This window comes from Orcinus orca, chromosome X (genome assembly GCF_937001465.1).
Source record: "Orcinus orca chromosome X, mOrcOrc1.1, whole genome shotgun sequence".
NCBI lineage: Eukaryota > Metazoa > Chordata > Mammalia > Artiodactyla > Delphinidae > Orcinus > Orcinus orca.
The window spans coordinates 128,510,422-128,532,567 of record NC_064580.1 but is presented as its reverse complement, the minus strand read 5'-3'; the positions used below and the strand labels follow the sequence as shown (position 1 = coordinate 128,532,567).

General features: G+C 45.5%; 1 protein-coding gene and 1 long non-coding RNA gene across 11 annotated transcripts in view; one reads left to right on the top strand and one right to left on the bottom strand.

Moving 5' to 3' along the window:
- MTM1 (myotubularin 1) overlaps positions 1-22,146 on the bottom strand; it is a 98,361-nt gene that overhangs the window by 41,675 nt on the left and 34,540 nt on the right. For all 10 annotated transcript variants that reach the window (XM_033413544.2, XM_004284092.4, XM_033413547.2 and 7 more), the window contains 2 exons: positions 13,249-13,359; positions 9,000-9,101 (listed from right to left, as the gene is read on the bottom strand). In XM_033413544.2, coding sequence (XP_033269435.1) covers positions 9,000-9,101; positions 13,249-13,359 — 213 coding nt within the window. The remainder of the gene's footprint in view (positions 1-8,999; positions 9,102-13,248; positions 13,360-22,146) is intronic.
- LOC125963122 (uncharacterized) overlaps positions 1-22,146 on the top strand; it is a 72,665-nt gene that overhangs the window by 33,614 nt on the left and 16,905 nt on the right. The gene's annotated exons all lie outside the window — the stretch shown is intronic.

Below are 22,146 nucleotides of genomic sequence, written 5' to 3'. Positions count from 1 at the left end.
TGAGTAACGGAGCCTGTAGCACAGGGCAGCCAAAACTCATAAAGCTTGGATGGTCCGAAAAACATCAAGCAGACAAGTTAACCTGTGACTGGCCCAGGTTGGGAGTGCCCCCCAGACGCCTGGCAGAAGAAAACGTAAAACTGCCTTCAATCCCAGCCTCGGAGTCTTCCCATACATAGACAAAGGTCCGAGGAATGAGTCCATAGGCAAAATCATCACAAAATAGCCCAAGAAAGTAGGCCCCACGAGCCAGCAGATAAGATGGCAGCAGGCCAGGCCCGGCTGAAGAGAGAGGGGGTAAAGGAAGTAGAAGACATAGCAGCCCCGAGACAAAGGGATGCTCCGAAGATCCTGACTCTGGACATTTGATGGGCATTTTATAAACATTCTCTTGCAGCTACTCAATATTTTTAAAAAACCTTTGAATGGTGGTGCAGTGGAAGAGGCCAAGTCCTCCCAAGTAGCAGGGTGGGCAGTGGGGCAATAAGGTAGGACGTGCAGGTGGGCCATGAGCGCTGTGCTCGTGGGCACGGAGGGCAGCGTGGGGGGTGGTCCAGCCGGGACCACGGTCCCTGGAGATGGGTGCGGGGAGGACGGTCGGACACATCCCGAGGCCGGGGGGAGGGGGCAGCGGAGAGAGAGCCACACAAAGAGAACCGGGGGCCAAGTCTTGGAGGAGGCACGAAGGGAGGAGATTTAAAAGCATGATTAGACCCTCAATTAGCCAAGTTTACTGTTTATTCAAGAAAAAAAAAGGAAACGGAGAACAAAGCCACACTTCAGTCTCAGGCCGCATCCAGGCAGAGAAGTGTGGCTTCTCGTTCAATTCCCAGCTGAAAATGAGCTTTTTGCTTTTAGCTATTAATTCTGTAATCAGCCTAGAAGGTAAGAGCCTGCTCCATTTCAGCCTGGTTTACAATCTCAAAGCAATTTATAAAAACGTCCCCGCCTTCTGAACTGAAAAACGAAGGCACAGGAAAAAGTACCCTATACTCTTCATTTTCTCTTCGTAGGGTCATTTATACGCCTCATTTAAATGGTCAAAAAAGATGCACAGCCCCATAGCCCAGCGTAGTAACCTTTACGGAATTATTTTTGTAGGCAAGCGCCATGGGAGTAGAGCCAGAGAGGGCACAAGGGGAAACGGCACTGCTTATGCCACACAGCAGGGCGTGACGGGGTTCAGTGAAGCCCAGGAAAAAGGGAAGGGCCCTGCTCGCTGGTCGCCACAGAAAGGCCTTGCGAGCCCGTGGCTTCTCTCGAGATTAGAGCCAGCGGGTCTTCTCTCCTGTGCCCATCTCCACCGCCCATAAGATGCTCAAATTTATCAAAACAAACAAATACCAGAAAACTTAGAAACTCTATGACTGCCGATTAGCTCACAGAATAACAAAAAGTAGGAAGCACTGCAACGCTGAAGAGCTGCATCCCGAGAGAGCTACATTACCCCGCGCAGAGTCACCGGTGGAAAGAAAAGAAAACAATTTCTGAAGAATTCTGTGTGTTGCATAGCATCGCGGCCCATATTTCCCATTTCTACTTAAGATGCTTTCTGGGTTTAATGCTCTGAAACTGAAGACTTTCGACTAATCCTTTAGCAACGTACAGGCAATGGTTTGTTAATAAGGATACTGACCTAATATCTGTAGAGCATCTTTCTTTTAAAGGGCTCAAAGTGTCCCATATATGATCACAATTACTTTACTCACATTCTTGGGAAGACTGGGTTGTGGTAATCATCCTTACTCTCTGCACCTGCTGCGAAAAATGGGGCACTAAGAACAGAAGCGCTGACATTTATTGGGCACTTACTGCGTGCCACGCACTTTTGTGAGCGCTTTCCGTTTAATCCTCACAAAACCCCTGTGAAGCAGAGAGTGTTATTATCCCCATTACAAATGAGAATGCTGAAGCACAGAAATATTACGTGATTTTCAAAGTCGCCGAGCAGGGTCTGGGCCGCCGGGAGCCTGGCAGCCAGGTCTCCGGCTCCATCTCTTCAAGCACTACGTTTCCCTTATGTGTGTCTACAGGCCATGAGTTCAGTCATACACTCAAGCCCTTCACTTAAAAGTCAAGAAAATCCACGCAGGCCTATAGCTGTAAAGATAGATTTAAGTGACTGTATTGGTGCCTAAATTAACTTAAAATGCATTTTATTCTCCATATTCTACCATTATCTAAAAGACTGTTCATCACACCATGACCCAGACACACACACACACACACACACACACACACACACACGCAGATAACCGAAAGAAATCTTTCATGAAACCATACTTATCTATATTATGTGTTATGCTCTTAATGTTTTCTATTTCATTAAAAAATGCTGGTTACAACCTAGTCAACTGATTTCATGACTCAATAATACAGTGGGATTCAGAGTTTAAAAAAAAACCTCCCATCTAAAATTTGAATTATCTCTGACTATCCCATCTGAGTAAAAACTGAGCAAACAGTAAAGGAAATCAATGAAAGAGGAGCTTTGGCATTGAACATACCACTCCAACAATTAAACTATTTTTCTGTAGTGCTATCAGGTTCTGTTCATATGTACACACTTTTTGTTCCTGCTTTTAAAAAAAAATTACCGTCATATCAGAGGCATTGCCACATTTCTTATCATAAAAATGTAGCATTTACTTAGAATTGGTATTGAGTTACAATGCAGTTGAGAAAATGGCATACAATTTCTACTGTTTGAAAAGCAAAGCAAAAATAAAACAAGAAAATAACTGCTTTGGTGGAAATAGAAAATGTAATCTAAATAATTTTCAAGTCTTAATGGATTGACATAATATAGAAACAATCAAGGTAATGGTTTGGGGTCCACTGTTGTGTGGCTAAGTTTAATTCAAGTTCAATTCAAAGTTTTAAGTCTCCAACTGAACACACTGAGTGGTGAAAATACTAATGGGGAAGGAGGCAAGAGAGCTGGGGCTGGTGTGAAAGAAAAAAGCTCACTCACACACCGCTCACCCCATGGCTGGATTTAGAACCCAGCTCTCTTGGCCTCCAGACACCATTTCAGGAGGCAACAGCAAGTTTACTTCTGGCTTCCAATGCCAATAACAATCACTGAGATAATCTGCAGCTGCTCTAACAGTTTCAATAATATTAACAACGTGATCTTTTTCAAGCAGGGGCCCTCTGTATTGTTGAATGCAATCAGGCTTAGATTACGCTGCCAGGAAGTCCCTTTCTGGCACACTCTCGCATTCCCCAAAGTGGCAGTTTGGAAACTTTTCTTCCCCTCCTGTCTCAGAGGAATAATTGTCCCTTCTTTCCCAAACTGCCCTACAAACTGGCCTTAATGCCATCCCCCTCTGCCTTCCCCAGGATCCCGCTCAGGAAAGGAACCCTTCTCTCTCTTGCCCACAAATCTTCATTCACCTTTTTCGGATTCTCAGGGAAACACATCTTCCCTCAACCTGGCCGCTACCACCATTTTTGTTTTGAAACACCACCCTCTCTCTTTAAACCTCTACCAACTGGCTCTGGTCCCCTCTACCCAGACCATCCTCTGTGATTCAAAAAAGTTCGATAAGTGTATGCCAGGCACTGAACTCGGCGCTGGGGAACAACATGAGGAAAGAAGGTCCCAGCTTCAAGCAGTCCACAGCTAGCGCGTCCAGGCCCCAAGGAACTCGTAGTCATCGAATGTAAAGGACTCTTCCTGAGCCTCGTCTTTGTCCCCGTAGCCTCACACACCCATCACTACCTTCTCAGACCTCTGTCTGCCTTCGGCCTCAGCAGACCCCACCCTGCAGGCTCTCCCGTCACCTCTCTAACCATCCTCATTCACCTTGCTGGCTCCTCTGTTACACACCAGGGTTCCTCACCTGGGACCAACAGGTGAGCTTCCAAGGGGCTGCGAGTCCCCTAAAATCTTATGTCAAGTTTTGTACATAGCGCATCTTTCAGGGGATGAGACACCCTAATTTACGCCGTATCACCAAAGGAATCCACGACTCCAAACAGATTGAGAACCACGATTCTAGATCTACACCTCTGAACTCTCTTCTGAGGGACAGGCCCGCAATTGCTGCTGTAAGTTCTGTCAGAAGATGCCAACTGCCCCGCAAACGAAACAGAGCTCCCCATTCCTCCCTCCTCGCCCCCTCTTCCACCTGCTTCCCCAAACGAAATCCTTTTCTCACTTCCCTGCTCTGTCACCACTCGGGCCGCAGACCTCAGAAGGAAGGATGATTCAGCCTTCTCCCTGTTCTCCAGGATCAAATTACTGCCCAAGCGTGTGGTCTCCGGCCGTATCACCACCGTCTCGCCTGGCCCTCCCTCTGACTCCCCTCCCAGCTTCCTGAGCTCTCCTCTCCTATCTGTTCTTCGTGACGTTGTATTCAGTCCCATCACTTACTTCGAAACCTTCAGTAAGTCTCTGCTACTTCCCAGGGTACAAGCGCCTGACTCCGGCAGGGCCGTCCACCAGATGCGCCCAGCTTTCCTCCTCCCCGCCACACTCCAGCCAAACATCCCTGGCGACCCTCGTAAGCTCTCATCACTTCCAGCTTTCCCTCCCTTATGCTGAGGGTCAGGGTCTTGTCTCTGCCTGAAATGCCACCTCCTCCACCAGGAATCCTTGCCCACTGGCAACGATGACCATCCTGCCAAGGCCCAACACAAATGACTATCGATTCCACGCAAGCTTTTCCAATCTAGGCTGGACCTGTGCCCTTCCCCCTGGGAATCCCCAGAAGGCTTCCTCGGCCTTTCTCTTACAGCACTGAATATCAACCGCCCTATATCGGAACCATACACATCTGTCATATCACTTCTGTCACATCCCCAAATGGGAGCTGGTATCACTCATCCTACTACGACTTTTCAACTGCCTTCATGGCTCCCCAACACCACCCAACAACACACTACTCTGAAATGAACCTAACTGATGAAATAGCTGCACACACTGAATGGACTAGCAGGGGCTAATATTCCAAGGGCCACGTCAATAGCTGATCTGTTTTTATCTGTATCTTGTATTGTTTTGGTGACTAGTTTTTTTTTTTTTTTTAAGATGACTTTTACTGGTTAGAACTTCGAGAATGTAATTTTCCAAAAATTTATATAAGCAATTCAGTTCCCATTTTTCTCTCCAGTTTTTCACTTTACTGACTTCCTAAAGAAAAAAGTAGGGATTCCTAGCACAGACACGAAAAATAAGGCAAAGCACCATAGACTTGAGAAATCAACCCCTCTGTGGACCACTCCAATGACAGCCACCCAGAATCCTATGCTCTGGCACTAGCTCCACAATATCCAGAAACCCAGCCCATCTGTTTCCATGGAATGGACTTTTCCTTCACTTTCCACTAAACCTGTGTTCAATAAAAAAGCCGTCATTATACAACTGCCATGCAGCAGTCATTATGCTGAGGTTAGAGAGATAAAGCCTGATCCCCGCCTTGATAAGCTTACAGTATAGGAGGGGGATGGGTAATTACTACATAATTATGACATAAGGCAGACTGAGGGAGATAAGTGCTCTAGTAGAAGGACCTGCAAAGTCTGACAGGTTGAGAGGTAAGAGGAACTCCCACCAGGGAACACACATGGCATGGGAAAGGACCTAGGACTGAGCAAGATGGCGGAGGATAGGCTCTAAAGAGATGAGGGGACCACAGGTAAAGGGCACAGGAAAACCAAAGTTTCCCTGAGTTGAGAAAGTTCTATGTATACCAGAGAAGCACAGGGTGGTCCTGTGTGGTTGGAGTCACTGAGACTCCATGGGAAGTCACTGAGAATTTTTTGTGTGTGGAGAGTGGGATATAGAGTGACATGATCATACCTAAAAAAAAAAAAAAAAAGACAACAGCATTGTGTAGGATAAGTTGGAAGGGAAGGAAACTGAATGAAGGGAAGTGAGTTGGGAAGCACAGGGAGAAATGGGAAGAAATATTTGAGAGTTACTAATAAGCAAAACCTACGGGATTTGGAACTGATACGGCTATAGGAGAAGTAAGGCAGGGGAATGAGAAAGTTGACTTCGTACATAAGACACAAGGTTGTAATGTACAGCACAGGGAATATAACCAATATTTCAGAATAATAACTTTAAATAGAGTATAATCTGTAAAAATACTGAATCACTATGTTGTACACCTGAAACTAATATAACATTGTAAATCAACTATTTCAATAAAATAAATAAATGTTATGCCTGATTGGGGTGGGGAATTGACTTCAAGTTCTCGAATCTGAGCAACTGAGGATCATCCACATTGAGGGAGATGTCGGCTGAAGAGCAGGCCTGCTGACTGCAAAGAGGTCAGGGAGATGCTGAGCCTATGATTCTCACAGGCTTCCAGAGGAAGCTGTTTGAGAGGCTCATGAAGATTCACTCAAGGCCAATGTCAGAGCTGGATTTGGAAATCGCCCATACAGCAATGACAGCTTAAGCTATGGATTAAATGAAATCATCAAGGCAAAGTGAGTAACATGACAAGAGGGCTGACAGGGAACCACCATCAAGATGTCTACCTTTAAGGAAAAGACAGAGGCAGTGGAGACTGGGAAGGAACAGTCAAGATGGTACAGAAACACAGAAACCAAGACTTGCAAGAGGGTGGTCAAAATTATTGAACACTGAGGGGAGATCAAACAGAATGAAGATTGAAGTGAGTCACTAAATTTGGCCAGTAAGAGGTCTGAGTTCCAAGAAGGTACTTGTGATAAAACTGGATACTAGAATGGGCTGGAGGAATGAGTGAACTGGAGATGTGGACAGCCTAGAATATTCTTTCCAGAAGTTTGGGTTGAAGTGAGAGATGGGACAGTAGTTTAGAGGAAAGCTGGTCCGACACTTGACCTCTTTTTAGGGGAGTAAACTCTCAAGGAGATAGAAGATACCAGAGAAAGGGGATGACTGATGGAGCAACATTGTGTAGGAGACGGACTGGGGCCTCAGCTCGCAGGAGGTTTGAAGAAACCTGCTACGTGGGGCTTCGCTGGTGGCGCAGTGGTTAAGAATCTGCCTGCCAATGCAGGGGGCACAGGTTCGAGCCCTGGTCCGGGAGGATCCCACATGCCGCGGAGTACCTAAGCCCGTGTGCCACAACTACTGAGCCTGTGCTCTAGAGCCCGCGAGCCACAACTACTGAAGCCCACATGCCACAACTACTGAAGCCTACACGCCTAGAGCCCGTGCTCCACAACAAGAGTAGCCACCACAATGAGAAGCCCGTGCACTGCCACGAAGAGTAGCCCCCGCTTGCCACTAGAGAAAGCCCGTGAGCAGCAACGAAGACCCAATGCAGCCAAAAATAATAAATAAATAAATAAATAAACAAATAAATAAACAAACCCTGCTATGTGAACCATCTTTAAATCTCTGATCACTTAAAGCCAGATATGCAAAACCCAAGACATAACCCATTCCCTCATTGAATTTTCGTGGATTAGATGTACATTCTCACTTTCATAGGAATTCCGAGGATGTGTTCCCATTAAACTCTTTTTATCCTAATAGTTTAAAATTTTTAATATTGAAATATCTTTTAAATCACATATTTAATCAAAAACTGAGGAAAGGCTAAGAATGTATTCAACTCTATGATATCAGTGCATTTCCTGGAAGCATCACATTTGAATCTACAATCAACACATGACTCATGACGAGTACTCCAGATCCTTCTAGACCACCACAGTCTTTGTATAATTGTCCTTTCCATCAACCATGAATTTCCTTTGACGGAAACAACTGCTGATGAAATTTGGGAAGAGAGAAGCCTTGTCTTGCTAGAAAAAAAATCTAAGCCTTCATTGCCCCCAAATAAATAAATGAATATAGATAAATAGATAGATAGATAAAAGACGGGCATGGGAAGAAGAGCTCCATTACAAAGCAGCTCTTCTATTTAATGATCTCTTTCATCACCTTCAGTCTAGCTGGAGGCATATTTACTCCATACTTAAAATAAAGGCATACCTTTATTTATTTAAAGAATCATCTTTAAAGAATTATTCCCCTGCTCTCCCCTTAGCAGACGTCTGCTTCCACATTTGTTTAAAGTCAAGCAGAGAATCCTGTGATAAACCATAATGGAAAAGAATACGAAAAAGAATATATATATATATATATATATATATATATATATATATATGCATAGTTGAGTCACTTCGTTGTACAGCAGAAATTAACACAGCACTATGAACCAACTATACTTCAATAAAATTTTAAAACAACCATTTGGGGAAAATGCTAAGAACACTACCAAAAATAAAATCAATAAATCTTTTGAAATTTACATTTCAAAAAGAAAAACAACAAAGTCAAGCAGAGGAGAAGGAGGGGGTAAGAGGACAGAAAAAAAGAAGGCAAGATCAAGGCAGAATATGAAGGAAGATGGTTTGAAGAGCAAGACACGTGGAAAGCTTTATTTCGGTCCCGTGGTAGAACAAAGTGAGACTACTCAGTCTACTAAATAGGAAGGAACAACTCTCGGTATACACAGCCCAAAACTTGCGACGGACTAGGTCATAGGTTGTAAGTAATTAAATGCATAATAAGTGTGTCCTGCCAAATATATAGTAAACGCTATCAAATGACATTTAAAGTGCCGTTCCTTAAAAATAAATAAAGAAACCTCCCCTGTCCAGTGATGGCCTGCAGCACCTAAGCCACGAATCTGCATTTGAGAAGCACATTGGCTTAAATGGCACTTAGGCTCACTCTTGGGTCCCAAGTAGGGGGCGACGAGCTCTGGGATGTGACGTCACAGTGCTACACTGACATGCTCGTGGTCACCTCGCCACCTGCTGCCTTTGGAAGAGGGCTGGCCCAGGTGGAGGGCAGGCTCGGGGCTGGCAGGAGCCACCCCACAAAGACTGGCAGAGCAGAGGCCCGCTCCCTCAGGGAACGGGTCAACCTTCTGTAATGAACAGCCTCGTACACACAGCACACTGGGGAGCGCAGCACAGAGGAAGGAGCGGACACCCAGAAACCCTCTGATGCCACCGCGGAGAACCCTGGAATTTACCAGACTGTGGGCCAGGGGGAAGGCATATCTCGTGAGGATCTCAAACATATCTCTTCTGCTGTGGCCCTCCTGTTTCAGCGCGAACCTCAGGTTTCTCATGTCCTGGGGGCAGAGGAGAAATGCGCCAGTTCAGTCTGCAAATCGAGTCACATTTGTTAGCAAAAACCTTCTATTCAGGTAGAAGATCCACTTACCTGAATGGGCAATAAATCTAGACTACTAAGAAAATTACTTTGTTTTGTACAATATTTTGAAACATCCGGTTTAAGAACACCTGAAAATCTTTCCATCAGAGTCATGATTGTAAAGACAAGACAACTCGTGTTAAAGAGTAGACAGAGCTGAAGTTCACTGTCTACTCTGGTTTTCCGAGGTATTTTAATTATAAAACAGTATTTTATTCTTAGGACTTTTCAAATGTGTATCTGCCACAAAATATCATTTCAAAATTGTCAAACATGTCATTAAAATACAGAAGCTCTCTCCCTCTCCCCTCATGCTTTTAACTTTAAAGTCTCCCTTTTAAGAATTAGGAAATGACCGGCATTTTAAGCTCTAATACAAGTAATGTAATACATTTTTTACTAAACAATTTTACTTTCACAGACTTCTATAAAGAGCACATTAAGGTGCCCCATAGTAGGAGTGACTATGATTCTAGGAACTAAGAATTAATGCTCAAAACCAGATTTTAAGGATAGTTTCCAACACATATCTAATAAGCAGGAAAACCTTCTTTTAAACCAAATTCAAATAAAATAAGCTCCCTTAAATATCAATTTGTATTACACAGCAAAAGATATAACATTCGAACTTCTTTTCGAAGCTGGCGGGTTTTGAGGTTGTCTCCTAAATCACTCATGGTGCTGTGGCTGAGTGATGGCTGTTACCTTCTGCATTGCACTTTCAACACCTCAGGAGTGAGACAGATCCAGCCCCTGCCCTCTCGGATGTCACCATCTTCATAGTTTTCCAAGTGCTTTTTCATTTGTTATGTCAACAGCGTGCTTGAAGCTTCCTAAGTCTTCAACGTGTAGGAGCAGCAAAGGCCGTGCCACACACATCCCAAAATGCAAAGGGGAGTGAAGGGAGTGTACGGCAACGGGCTCTCAGACCGCTCATCAACGACCCCAAACCGATCTCCCTGTATACAGATGGCATCTACGGGGCCTCGCCAGCTCCAGGACCCCATGCTTTCTATTTTAAAAGCACGTAACTCAATAACATCCAAAAACTGATTCACGACATATCCCAAGAACGCTGGGATGCCAGTTGTTGTCTCATGCTGCAAAGCACTAGGCAAGTAGATGGAAAAATAATCATTTCAATCAGATGACGTGCTTTCAAGGGGTTTGCAACGAACCCCAAGTATAGCACCGGCTAGCTGAGTATCCCCAAGGCTCACAGACGTATGAAGGATTTTCTTCTGACCAGCCTTGGTTCCGATGATAACTCTGTAACATCATGCTCTTAACCACTCAACCAGAAACTAGACCATTTCTAGATAAATATTTATTCTGGTCCATCAGTGATTCAAACCACGACTTTCGATGTGCCGAAGTACAAGTGATTCAAGCGACTTCGTGTGGCCATCTGATTCAGATGGAATTAAAGGACAGGAAGAATCACTACCCTGTCTTGCCAACAAGAAAAATGAAGTGGAAAAGGCAAATGGCTCACAGGTGGCAGATCACCAAATCTGTAACAGAAATACGAGCATATACTGAGGGGTAAGTTGCACCTGGTCTCCTAGAGCCTGACCCATCAGGGAAGGACACCTGGGAAAGAGCCTCTTGGTAGAAGAATCTCGCAGTCAGACCTCTGGTGTTTAGCAATTGGGGCGCTCGGCGCTGAGCCAAGCCTCGTGATGACAAACGAGTAAACACACCCCTGTTGCAACAGCCCTGGTGGGATGGTTCGGCTCTGCTTTTTTTTTTTTTTAAGCTCTGAGTTGTCAGCAGGGGATGGCATGGGGCCTGGCAGGTAAGAATTCACATATTCGGAGCTACCTTCTCCTCGGTTGCTAGATGACAACCACTGCGACTTCTATCCATCACGTGCAAGTTGCCACTGGCAAGCAGAAATCCCCACGTACGGACCGGGTGGAGCCAAATTTGTAGGGGTTCTACGTTCTTGTTTCGGTGAAGCGGCACGGTTGTACTGTGGTTACTGCCTGCAGGTGAAAGGGGACCTACGGGAGACAGGAGGCAAGTCTCTGCCCCACTGCAGCAGGTTCTCTTTCTGTCACCTTCAGGTCTGTTCCTGAGAAAACGGAATTCAACGCTCAACATCCGTGTTTCCAGGGAGATAACTGAGTTAAAAGGTTGTGCTACAACACTGTTCTAGGCCATTGTCTTTGGGCTTGACACTAATTCCAAGAAACATACATTCTTAACATTTGAGAATTATGCCTGCCGAGTTGTTCCCAAGACCTTTGTTCTTAGAGTAAACAGTCAAAGGGTAAGAGTGTGCTTTGTCTTATTAATTTGGGGGGGTTAACATTTAAATACAAGTTTTTCCCATTGATAAGGCAACAAATAGGATTTTTTTTCAACTTGCTTAGAATGAAAGTCACTTTGAAATCATCAAAACCTCATTTTCCCTGGAGTACTGTAATATAACACTCTCCTCCCATGGATTTTTTTATGCAAAATGCAAAAACCTTCCTTAAAAGTAAATCCCCACATTTCTAGGCCCAAAAGGGTAGACAGTAGCTGGGATTATAGGTAAGGCATTAAGGGAGCTTGGATTCAACCAAAAACAACAAAAACAAGCCAAGGTGGGGAGTGAGGGAGAATTTCAGTTCGAGTTTCATCGTGACAAAATCCTTTGCTTTCTAATAGAGTGGACTAGTCTTGACCTTGTACAAACTGGAGACAAAAAGGTATTATCTTCATAATCCAAACAAAAGTACAGGAGATTGGCTTTAAGAAATCACAGTGCACAAGACCAGGAAAAGGAGACTTGGGCTGGGATTCTGACTCCTGCATCAGCTCCTCGGGGACCCATAGGCAAGGAAGCCCGTTGAGCAAATGCCTCATTTCCCATCCACAGAATGAAGGACTTGGATTGGCCAGGGGTCAGCAAGTTTCAGCCCAGGTCAGTGTTGGCGTGGTCTTCAAGCCAAAATTGCTTTATACTTTAAAAGGGTTGAGAAAAAACAAAACGCAAAGAAGAACATATGACAGAGATCCTGCTGGCCCACAAAGCCTAAAATATTTGCTTTCTGGCCCTTGACAGGAAAAGTCTGCTGACCCCTGCACTAGATTGAGGGTCAGATACATGAAACAGTCCCAGCCTCTGGGACCCAGCCTTCAGAGATGATCTGGGGATTTGGGGTAGAACCCAAAGCTTTAACTTTGTCAACCCAAAGAGGGCTCCCCAGGTTCCCTTCACGCATATTTAGCTGTGGGAACCACTGGGACAGATGACCTCCAAACCCCTTCTAGCTCTTTCTAGGACTGGGCACTGTAGTCTTCCGATACAGAATACCTGAGAAGGAAGTTTTCTTGCAAGAAGGTTTATTCCGTCGTTTGCAAAATGATTATCTCACCGGATTTGGATTCCAACTTTGCCATCTGTTGGGTAATCTTAGCTAAGTTACCGAACTCTTCTTAGCCTCAGGCTCCCCATCTATACAATGGGGACACCACTGTCCATCTCAGAGGACTGCCCTGAGGATTTAATGCAAAGCCCCTAGTACCTCTTTGGACCGACAGAGATGTTCAATAAACAGTTACTATTATAACTGACTGAACGTTATGATCGCTACATCTCTGCTGTTCCCCATGCCGAAACATAACAGGAGGCCACCATCTAAGCAAAAGTGGGAGGGGCTGTGAGAGGTAAGAACACAGACTCTTCACAGAGGGAAAAACCTCCTGTATTTCTCCTTCCTGTTACGATGTGAAGGTGTCTGGCTGGAAACACATCACACGAAGGAACACCAGGAGCAGACTTGTGCAAAAACGAAAAAGTGTGAAACGTGATTTATGAAGTTTTCTCCCTAGTCAGTCAAGCAAACCAATTGACTGGCTCGGGTTCTCACACTTAAGGACGACAGCAGGTCCCTTTCATAGGAACTCTTTCCCCAGGAGGCTCTGGAACGCTTGATCATGAAGGGAGAACCACACCAGGGCCTCAGATAAACAAGGGTCTTTGATTTTTCGTTTAAGCCCACATTCACTTTTTACTTGTCATTCAACGCTAACGTGCCTATTTTCCCGTAAGAAAGTACTGAATCTCTTACTTTACAAGTAATATCTAGCCCATAGGAATTCTCTCCTCTACTTGTGGCGCCTCCCATTTTTTCAATTCTTGAGATCACACCCAGAGGAACATCAAGTATTAGAGCAGAATCCTGTAATGGACAAAAAGACACAAGTCAGTATTTCTGTCAGTACAATTAAAACATCAAAAACATATTTAAAAAAAAACAACCCATGTGCTTTCAGGGCATTTTTACCTTGGCCCTTTTGCCACCTTTTATGAATAAAAGCATGATAGTGATCACACATAAAAAAGCAAGCGTGAAAATAGTCAGTTATGCAACCAAAATCCATCCCCAAATGTGTGCCATTCTGCACTGCCTGCAGAATAAAGCCTGAACTCCTAGGTACACAACTCGAGGGCCCCGGGACGTTGCTCCCAACCTGTCTCTGTGGGCTGCTGTCCCACAACGTTCTCCGCTCCAACTAAGTAGATGCCTTCACCATTCTCCAAACATTTTGTCTACACTCAGGCCTAGGGGCTCTGTGCACGGTGTTCCCTTTGCCTAGGATGATCTGACTTTCCCAACTACCAACATTCTCCAACGACGCCCCGCTTCCCATTAGATCAGAGTTGACCACTCCCTCCTCTGCAGTTCTGCAGCACTCGGTTCGGACTGGTGTTACACCACCTGCTTCAAGTCTCATTGTCGTGAACTTCCACATCCGTATTCCCCCACTGGAAGCCAAACATCGGGAAGCGGTGCCTATCTTAGGCATGGGTGCTCTTCCCAAAGGAAGGGCCTGAGGGCATACAATGCTTCTCCATAGCTCCTTACCCAACGCTGGACTCAAGGGGTCCAGAGGGCTGTTGGCACGAAGGACGGAATAACGTCAGTAAAGTCGTACCGAGATCGTCCCACCAAGATAACAGCAGCTGCTGTGTTCGGAATACATCATCTGTGCCGGGTACCACAAAAGGCCAATGCGTGTATCGTCCTCACAACCATTCTGGACACCGGTGAAGTATTCCCATTTCCTGATGTTGCAACCAAAGCTTTAAAAAGCTTCGGTAACTGGCTTAGTAACTACAGGGAAGGGTTGAGATACAAGCCAAGGTCTGGGAACACACAACAACAGAGCCATAAAAATGGTCCTACCCTTTGACTCCACAATTGCACTCCTAAGACCTTATCTTACAGCTGTGGAGCAACAGGAGGAAAAGCTACATGCGTGAAGATGCTCGATAGAGCCAGAGGTGGTCACTGGGGCGAAGAAAATTAGTCAGTCAACTTGATGGAATAAGCACGCAGCTACTAAAATAATTATGGTACATGGAAAAATAAGTTTAAGTGCAAAAAAGCAGCATACAAAATACACTGTGACTACAATAATGTAAAATATATATTCATATGGACAGAGACAGAAAGGGCTACACAAATGTTTTAAGCCAGTATCTTCTTTAATGCTCTGTTAGATGACTTTGCTAACAAATACTTTATTTTTTTTTATTATTTTTATTTTTTTGCGGTATGCGGGCCTCTCACTGTTGTGGCCTCTCCCGTTGCGGAGCACAGGCTCCGGACGCGCAGGCTCCGCGGCATGTGGGATCTTCTCGGATCGGGGCACGAACCTGTGTCCCCTGCATTGGCAGGTGGACTCTCAACCACTGTGCCACCAGGGAAGCCCACTAACAAATACTTTAAAAGCTGCTTGTTGAGTTTTTGTTCTTTAAAAGATGTCCTCTGGGGGGAATACAAATAAAGTTAATTTCTTCTTTTACTTTAAATGCTTCTCTTTAAAACACAATACAACAAACTAAGCATCTCTTCACAAAATATAAATATAGCTCATGGGTGTTCTAGAAATTAAAAAAGTATAAGACTGTGGTGTATCCATGCCATGGGATACTGTCAGCCACAAAAATGAATGAACTATGGATACACGCAACGATCCGGAAGAATCTTAAGGGCATCATGCAGAGTGGATAAAGCCAATCTCAAAAGGTGCTGTATGGTTCCATTTATATCATTCTTGAAATGACAAAGTTTTAGAGCTGGAGAACACAGAAGTGGCTGCCGGGGCTGAACGGAAGGAGGGCGTGGCTATAAAGGGAGCACAAAGGCTACAAAGGGAGTTCTGTAGCAACAGAAGAGTCGCATACTTTGACTGTTGGTGGTGGTGACATGAATTCACACATGGCATCAGATGTCACTGAACTGTACGCAAAAACACGCCAAAAATGAGTGCATGCAAAAACCGGTGAAAGTCAAGTACAGAGTCTTAGTTAACTATACTGTGCCATTCAATGTCCTGGTTTTGATAAAGCAGTGCAGTTATTGGAGAAGTGGGGTGATGGGTACCCAGGAACTCTCTGGACTATTTTTCCAAGTTCTTGAGAGTACATAATTACTTCAAAATAAAGTTTAAAAAGTGTGAGAGTATGGCTATCGTGGTGTAGAGAAAAGAGCACAGACTCTAAAGTTGGACAAAATTGCTTCCAATCTGAGTTCTGACATTTATTAACTGGATGACTTTGGCAAGTTACTGTATCTCTCAGCCACGTTTACCTGTAAAATAGGCATGATTAGAGATAATGGACTTAAAGTAACTGGCATGGTGCCCGGTATATGGTAGCTAGATAACAATGCAAGTTATTATTATTATTAGAGCAAAGAATATCTTAGTATGTGAAAGACATAACTGTGCTCTGCAAATATAGTGGATCAGTATGCTGTAGCAAGTAGTTACAGGGCTTTCTGTTTGTACCTATAAGGAGGCATCTTTTAGCTGGCGCCATGCGGTGAGACCCCTCACTCCATGACTGAATTCCAAATGCATAGAGATTAAAGACACTACTCAGTAACCATGTACATATGTAGCTGCATATTATAATGTATTTACTTCTCAATATAATCTAGTTATTAAAAATATACTATCAAGGGACTTCCAATGGTTAAGAATCCACCTTCCAACGCAGGAGATGCAGGTTTGACCCCTGGTTCGATCCCTGGGTAAGATCCCACATGCTGCAGAGCAACTAAGCCTGCGTGCTGCAACTACTGAGTTTGCGCACTCTAGAGCCCGCGCGCCACAACTACAGAAGCCCACGGGCCACAATGAAGACCCAGTGCAGACAAAAGTAAAAAAAAAAAGATATTAAAAAAAATACTATCAGGCTTCCCTGGTGGCACAGTGGTTAAGAATCCGCCTGCCAATGCAGGGGACATGGGTTCGAGCCCTGGTCCGGGAGGATCCCACATGCCGCGGAGCAACTAAGCCCGTGCACCACAATTACTAAGCCTGTGCTCTAGAGCCCGTGAGCCACAACTGCTGAGCCCGCATGCCGCAACTACTGAAGCCTGCACGCCTAGAGCCCGTGCTCTGCAACAAGAGAAGCCACCACAATAAGAAGCCCGCGTACTGCAACGAAGAGTAGCCCCCGCTCGCCACAGCTAGAGAAAGCCCATGCGCAGCAACAAAGACCCAATGTAGCCAAAAATAAATTTAAAAAATAATAATAAAAAAATACTATCAAGCAGTCTGTTACTATGCTTAGATTATATTGAAATTTACGAGTGTCTATTCAACTGTACCCCTAAATATCAAACTTGTACCTAAAAATACATAGAGTAGACAATAAATAAAAGTCTGATATCCTAATATCAAGATGGAAGCAAGAATGCAAATTTAAAAAGCAGAAGGATTAGAAGTGAGTGAGACCTTCCTGTTCTTTGTTCCTGCAGCAAGAAAATTCCTATAGCTCTGATTACTCTGACCCAACACAAACCAGAAAATGGGACACTGAGGAGAACCAGCCAGCTCCTGACCAAAGGCACCCACAGTCTAATGAGGCTAACCTGCCACGTTCTCCCCGAATGACAGGTTCAAGATCAGATAACCCAGCAAGCCCAACTGGAAGATCCAGGAATAGGAAAATTAGCTTTACTCTCTAGAAACCTGAGTCATCACTATCTAAGTATCATTAAATATTTAAGGATTCCCAAAGGTCCATGCTAACTCAAAATCTATTCCTCTGTACCTGTACGTATCTAAAATAGCTGAGAAGTAAATGTAACAGCTTAGAAGATGCAATCATTTGCCTTCTCTCTCGAGTGCATACTGAGTAACAGAAACTACTGGATGCTAGGGACCACGGGGAGAATTAAGATGTAGGTGCTGCCCTCACAGAGCTCAAGGCCCAGTCTGGGAAATGAGACACATGTACGCAAACAGCCACAATGCTAGGTTGTAAGTGCCAAGAGCCATTTAAAAAAATCCAGATGAAGTGGAACGGGAGGTCAGAGAGGGCAGGACGATTTCTAACTGATGGGGTCACACGATGGTTCTGCTGTGATGGCAATGTTAAAGATGATCCTTAAAGGGTGGAATAACAGCAGCTGGAGACTGGCCTTCCAAAAACAGGTACAGTGACAGTGGCTACACGTGTGGGAAAGCATGGGAATTTTATTTTAAAAAAACAAAAGCAAAACCAAATGGGCCAGGTTTAAGATCAGGTGGCAAGGGAATCCCCTGGGGAGTAGCCCAGGGCTTGGCTCAGGGTGACTGGGATCTGGGAAATGTGTCTTGGGCAGAGGTCTGCAACGCCATAAGGTGGCTGTATGCAGATGCGTCCAGCAGCGCCGAGCACTCCGCACCAGCACAGGGAGGGTCCACCCATTCCCTGCAGTCCTGGAAGCTAATGTTTCAGTGCAAGTGACAGGATCACCGTGAGGGTCTGAAAGTGGAGAGTGTCCGAGGTGGAAAGCAAAAGAAGGAGGTGAGCCGTGGGGAAGAATCACAGAGGCAGGCCCAAGTGTCTGGGACAATGGTGGTCCCACCAAGACACATGAAGGGCACAGGAGGGGGTTCTGGAGAAAGGTTAACATTATGAATTTTAGACACACTGGGTTTGAGTGTTTAAACACCCTGGGTTTGGAATCTAAAAAAAAAAAAAAGGTCATGAAGAACGTAGGGGCAGGATGGGAATAAAGACACAGATCTACTAGAGAACGGACTTGAGGACATGGGGAGGGGGAAGGGTAAACTGTGACAAAGCGCGAGAGCGGCACGGACATATATACACTACCAAACGTAAGGTAGATAGCTAGTGGGAAGCAGCCGCATAGCACAGGGAGATCTGCTCGGTGGTTTGTGACCACCTAGAGGGGTGGGATAGGGAGGGAGGGAGGGAGGGAGACGCAAGAGGGAGGAGATATGAGGATGTATGTATATGTATAGCTGATTCACTTTGTTATAAAGCAGAAACTAACACACCATGGTAAAGCAATTATACTCCAATAAAGATGTTTTAAAAAATAGAAAAAAATAATAAAATAAAGTGAAAACTAATAAAAATAAACACCCTGGGTTTGACTGAGAATCAAGTACAGACATCCAGGAGGCAGCTGGAAATGCAGAAGTGGAAGATCCCAAAGGCCCCTCAAACTCAAAATGCCCAGAACGAAGCGCACGATGTTTCTCTCTCCAAACTACATCTTCCTCTCAGTGGCTGGCACTCCACCGTCCAGTGACAAAAGCTGGAAACCTACAAGTCATCCTTGACATTCCCTCTTCCACTAGCCTTAATCCAATCTCCATGTTTACTTCTTAAATCCATCTTGAATCTGTCCGCCTCTCTCCAATTCTACCAGCAACTTCTCTGGGCCACTGGAATAGACGCAGGGGTCTCTTTGCATCTACTTCTGCTCCCTTACAATGTGCCCACCGCACAGCAGCCCAGGTCATCTTCTACAGAAGTAACTCTGATGCTACCATCCCTCTGCTTAACCCATTTCCAAAGCTTCTCATTGCTCAACTCTAAAAACCTAAATCCTTAACGGGGTCTACAAGGCCTAGGTCATCTGGCCACTACCCACATCTCCTGTTCATCCCTTGCTGTTCTCCCAACCCCCAACCCAACCACACCATCACTTTTTCATGTCCCCTTTGGTCCCAGGTCCTCTCCTGTGCTGTTCCCTCAGCTTACTGTCTCCGACCCAGTCCACGCCAAGCATCTAGGGAACTGCCATTCATTCTTCAGACCATGGGTCAAGCATCATTTTCTCAGGACAATTTCCCGGGCTCCTCAAACGACCGCCCTCCTGTGCTGCTCCCAGGCAACACCTAGCATAGCTTGTTGTTACACCCTGGTGTGATTATCTGACTCATGTCTGTCAGTCCCACCGGAACCAAAAGCTTCGTGAGGGCGACACCGTGTCTGTTGTGCATGCCACTCTATCCCAGTGCCTGGCACGGTGCTGGGCACACAGCAGGCTCTCAGACAGTGAATAAAGAATGAAAGATCAGGTCTGGCGCTACAGAGTCGGAAAGCAACTGACAAGTGAGGAAGAAGAGGGCAAGGACAGGGGAAACAGACATTTAGGAGGTGGGAAGGAGAAATGAACTGCAATAAAGGCAAAGGGACGCACGGAGAAAAGGACAAAGAAAGCAGGAGTAACCAGCAATACCGACTGATCACTGCAGAGAAGGTAAAGAGCTGAGAGTCTCCCGAGGTCTACAGAATTGAGTGGTCAAAGAGGAGCTTTACCAGGGAGCATGAGCCAGACCCTGAGAGGTGAAGGAGTTAACAGTCCGGAAGCAGAAGCAGTGTGTGTGGACTCATTTTTTAAAAAGTCTAGCAAGGAAGGGGAAGAAAGAGGATAGTATTGTAGTATCAGGGTAGCAGGGATGCAAGAAGGTGTTTTAAAGTAAAGAGACTTGAGCGGGTCTGCGGGCTGGGGAGCCAATGAGAACCACACACGCAAGACACAGAGTAACTGGTGGGGCACTAGGGCTCCAGAGGGGCTAGAAGCAGAAAGGCTCCCTTTGTAAAAGAAGACATCTAGGTCCTTCCTCTGAGATGGCAGAGGAGGAGGAAAAGAATTTATGGGAGCTCAGCGAGGATGACTTTTAACTTTGCAACAAAGCAAGAGATGAGGTCTGCAAAGGAGCTCAGAGGGGTCTGTCACTGGTGTGGTGGGGAATGTGATGAGAAGTCAATCTGAGATGGAGAGAATTGCCAAAGCAGCCACGAGCCCCTTTCTGAGGTCTGAAAGCCCGAACTTGTAGTGGAGCTAAATAATTACTTAAATCCACTGTGTGACTTTCAACAGGAGGGCTCAGTAGTGCACAGCCTCTCAAGCTTGGTGACTGGCAAATTGGGAATGGATGGCAACAAGGGGCAAGGGGACCTGGGGTATCAGCAGGGACTGTTTTAACCTGAAGATCTCAGTCGTCTTGCAGCAGCAAAATAAAGAGACGATTTAAGACTGAAATTTAAAAGAAAACCTATAGTACGGATCCTACGTTCCCACTGATGCTCCTACTTACAGACACTCTAGGATGTTTCATTATTATAGTCTTTTTAGCATTATTTCACCTCTTTTAAAATGAAAAAAGGTGCTAACTCCATTAGACGGAAGGAACTAAAACAGGACAATGTTGAAAAGTTCCCAACGTATTTTTTTGAAAAGAAAAATACTACAGGAACCCTTTTTGTTCATGCTTGTTATAAAGTGGGAGGCAATACAGGTCTGCCACTCGTGTCAGATGCCCAGCTCTTGGGAGGCACAATACCTCGCACCTGCCCAATGCTCATTTCAGAACCAGATATTTGAGAGGCAGATACAAGGGCCATCCATCCACCTTGATTCTCCAAGTCCCATCTCCGCACTGGTAAATCATCAAACAGCAAAGTCAACAGACCCCAGCCTGCTAGTCCCTCCCAGAAATACCTTTACCCAGTAAAAGTTAACATGTGTCCTGTCCTTAAAGAGGGTCTTGAATGGTATTCAAGAATCTTTAGGTAATACTCTGCCTAAAGAATGAAATCACTATGGTCCTACCTCTTACAGGAAACCCTAATGACAAATTTCTCCTTGAATTTAATCCAGGAAGAACATACTGTTTCCGACTGTCAGGTAATGAAAAGTGTATACACGACACGCTGCTCATCCCACCGGCAGCCCTAAGGGTTATCATCTGCTCATCTGTGCATCTCCGGAACTCCATCCTATTTTTAAAGAGGAGTTTGTGGAGTGACCGAGAGTGAGACCTAGGAACTTTCAGATGGTATCTACCGCTGATGGGGAGGGGAAAAGGATTTCTTCAGCTGGGGGGCAGATCCACAGATGTTTATGTTATTCTTTACAAACTTTCTGTGTTAAATATTTCAAAATAATTTTTTAAAAAGTGGGGGTGTGAATGGCAGAGATGGGTGGGGATGAATATGTGTGAGTTCTAGTGGAGAAAACAGCCAGGGCAGAGAAGCGGAGGGCCGGTTTAGGGAACAGTGAGTAGGGTACCTGTGCCAGCATGTGGGGTGCACAGAGGAGAGAGGTGGGGAGGCGACTCAGGGCTGAGCTGCAGAGGACCAAGAACACTGAGGAATTTGAAATGAGGGAGGAAAGGAGCCACTGAGAGTTTCCAAGTGGGGGGCGGGGAGAATGTCTGTAAGAATGTCTGTGGGAGCCAGAGAGAACACAGTGGGGAGAAGATGCCGGCAGGGACGGGACAATGAAGACTTCAGAGGAGAACGGAGGAGGGGGAGGAGGTGACTCCACGGTGACTAGAAGAAGAGTAGCACCATCAAGAGAAGTAAGAACACCCAACGAAGGAAGTGGCAAGGAGAAAAAGCAGGAGAGTTTTGGCTCGGCCGTGCACCTGGGGTGCCAGGTGGAAAGTCAAGGGATCTCCAGCAGGTAGTGAGAAAAGAGAAGCTGGGGCCCGAAGAAAGGTCGCTGCTAGAAAACCGGGAGCGGGCTGGGCGGACTAGGGAAGGGGCCGGGCGGTGGCTGCTTTGCCCGGCAGCTGCCGTCAGACGGGCTGAGTGCGTGGGCAAGAGCTCGGCAGGCCCTAAGGAGCTTTGCTGACACACAATGCTAACTGGAGAGAAGCGGGTGCAGCCGGAAGTGGAGGAAGCCGTGGGGAGGATGAAT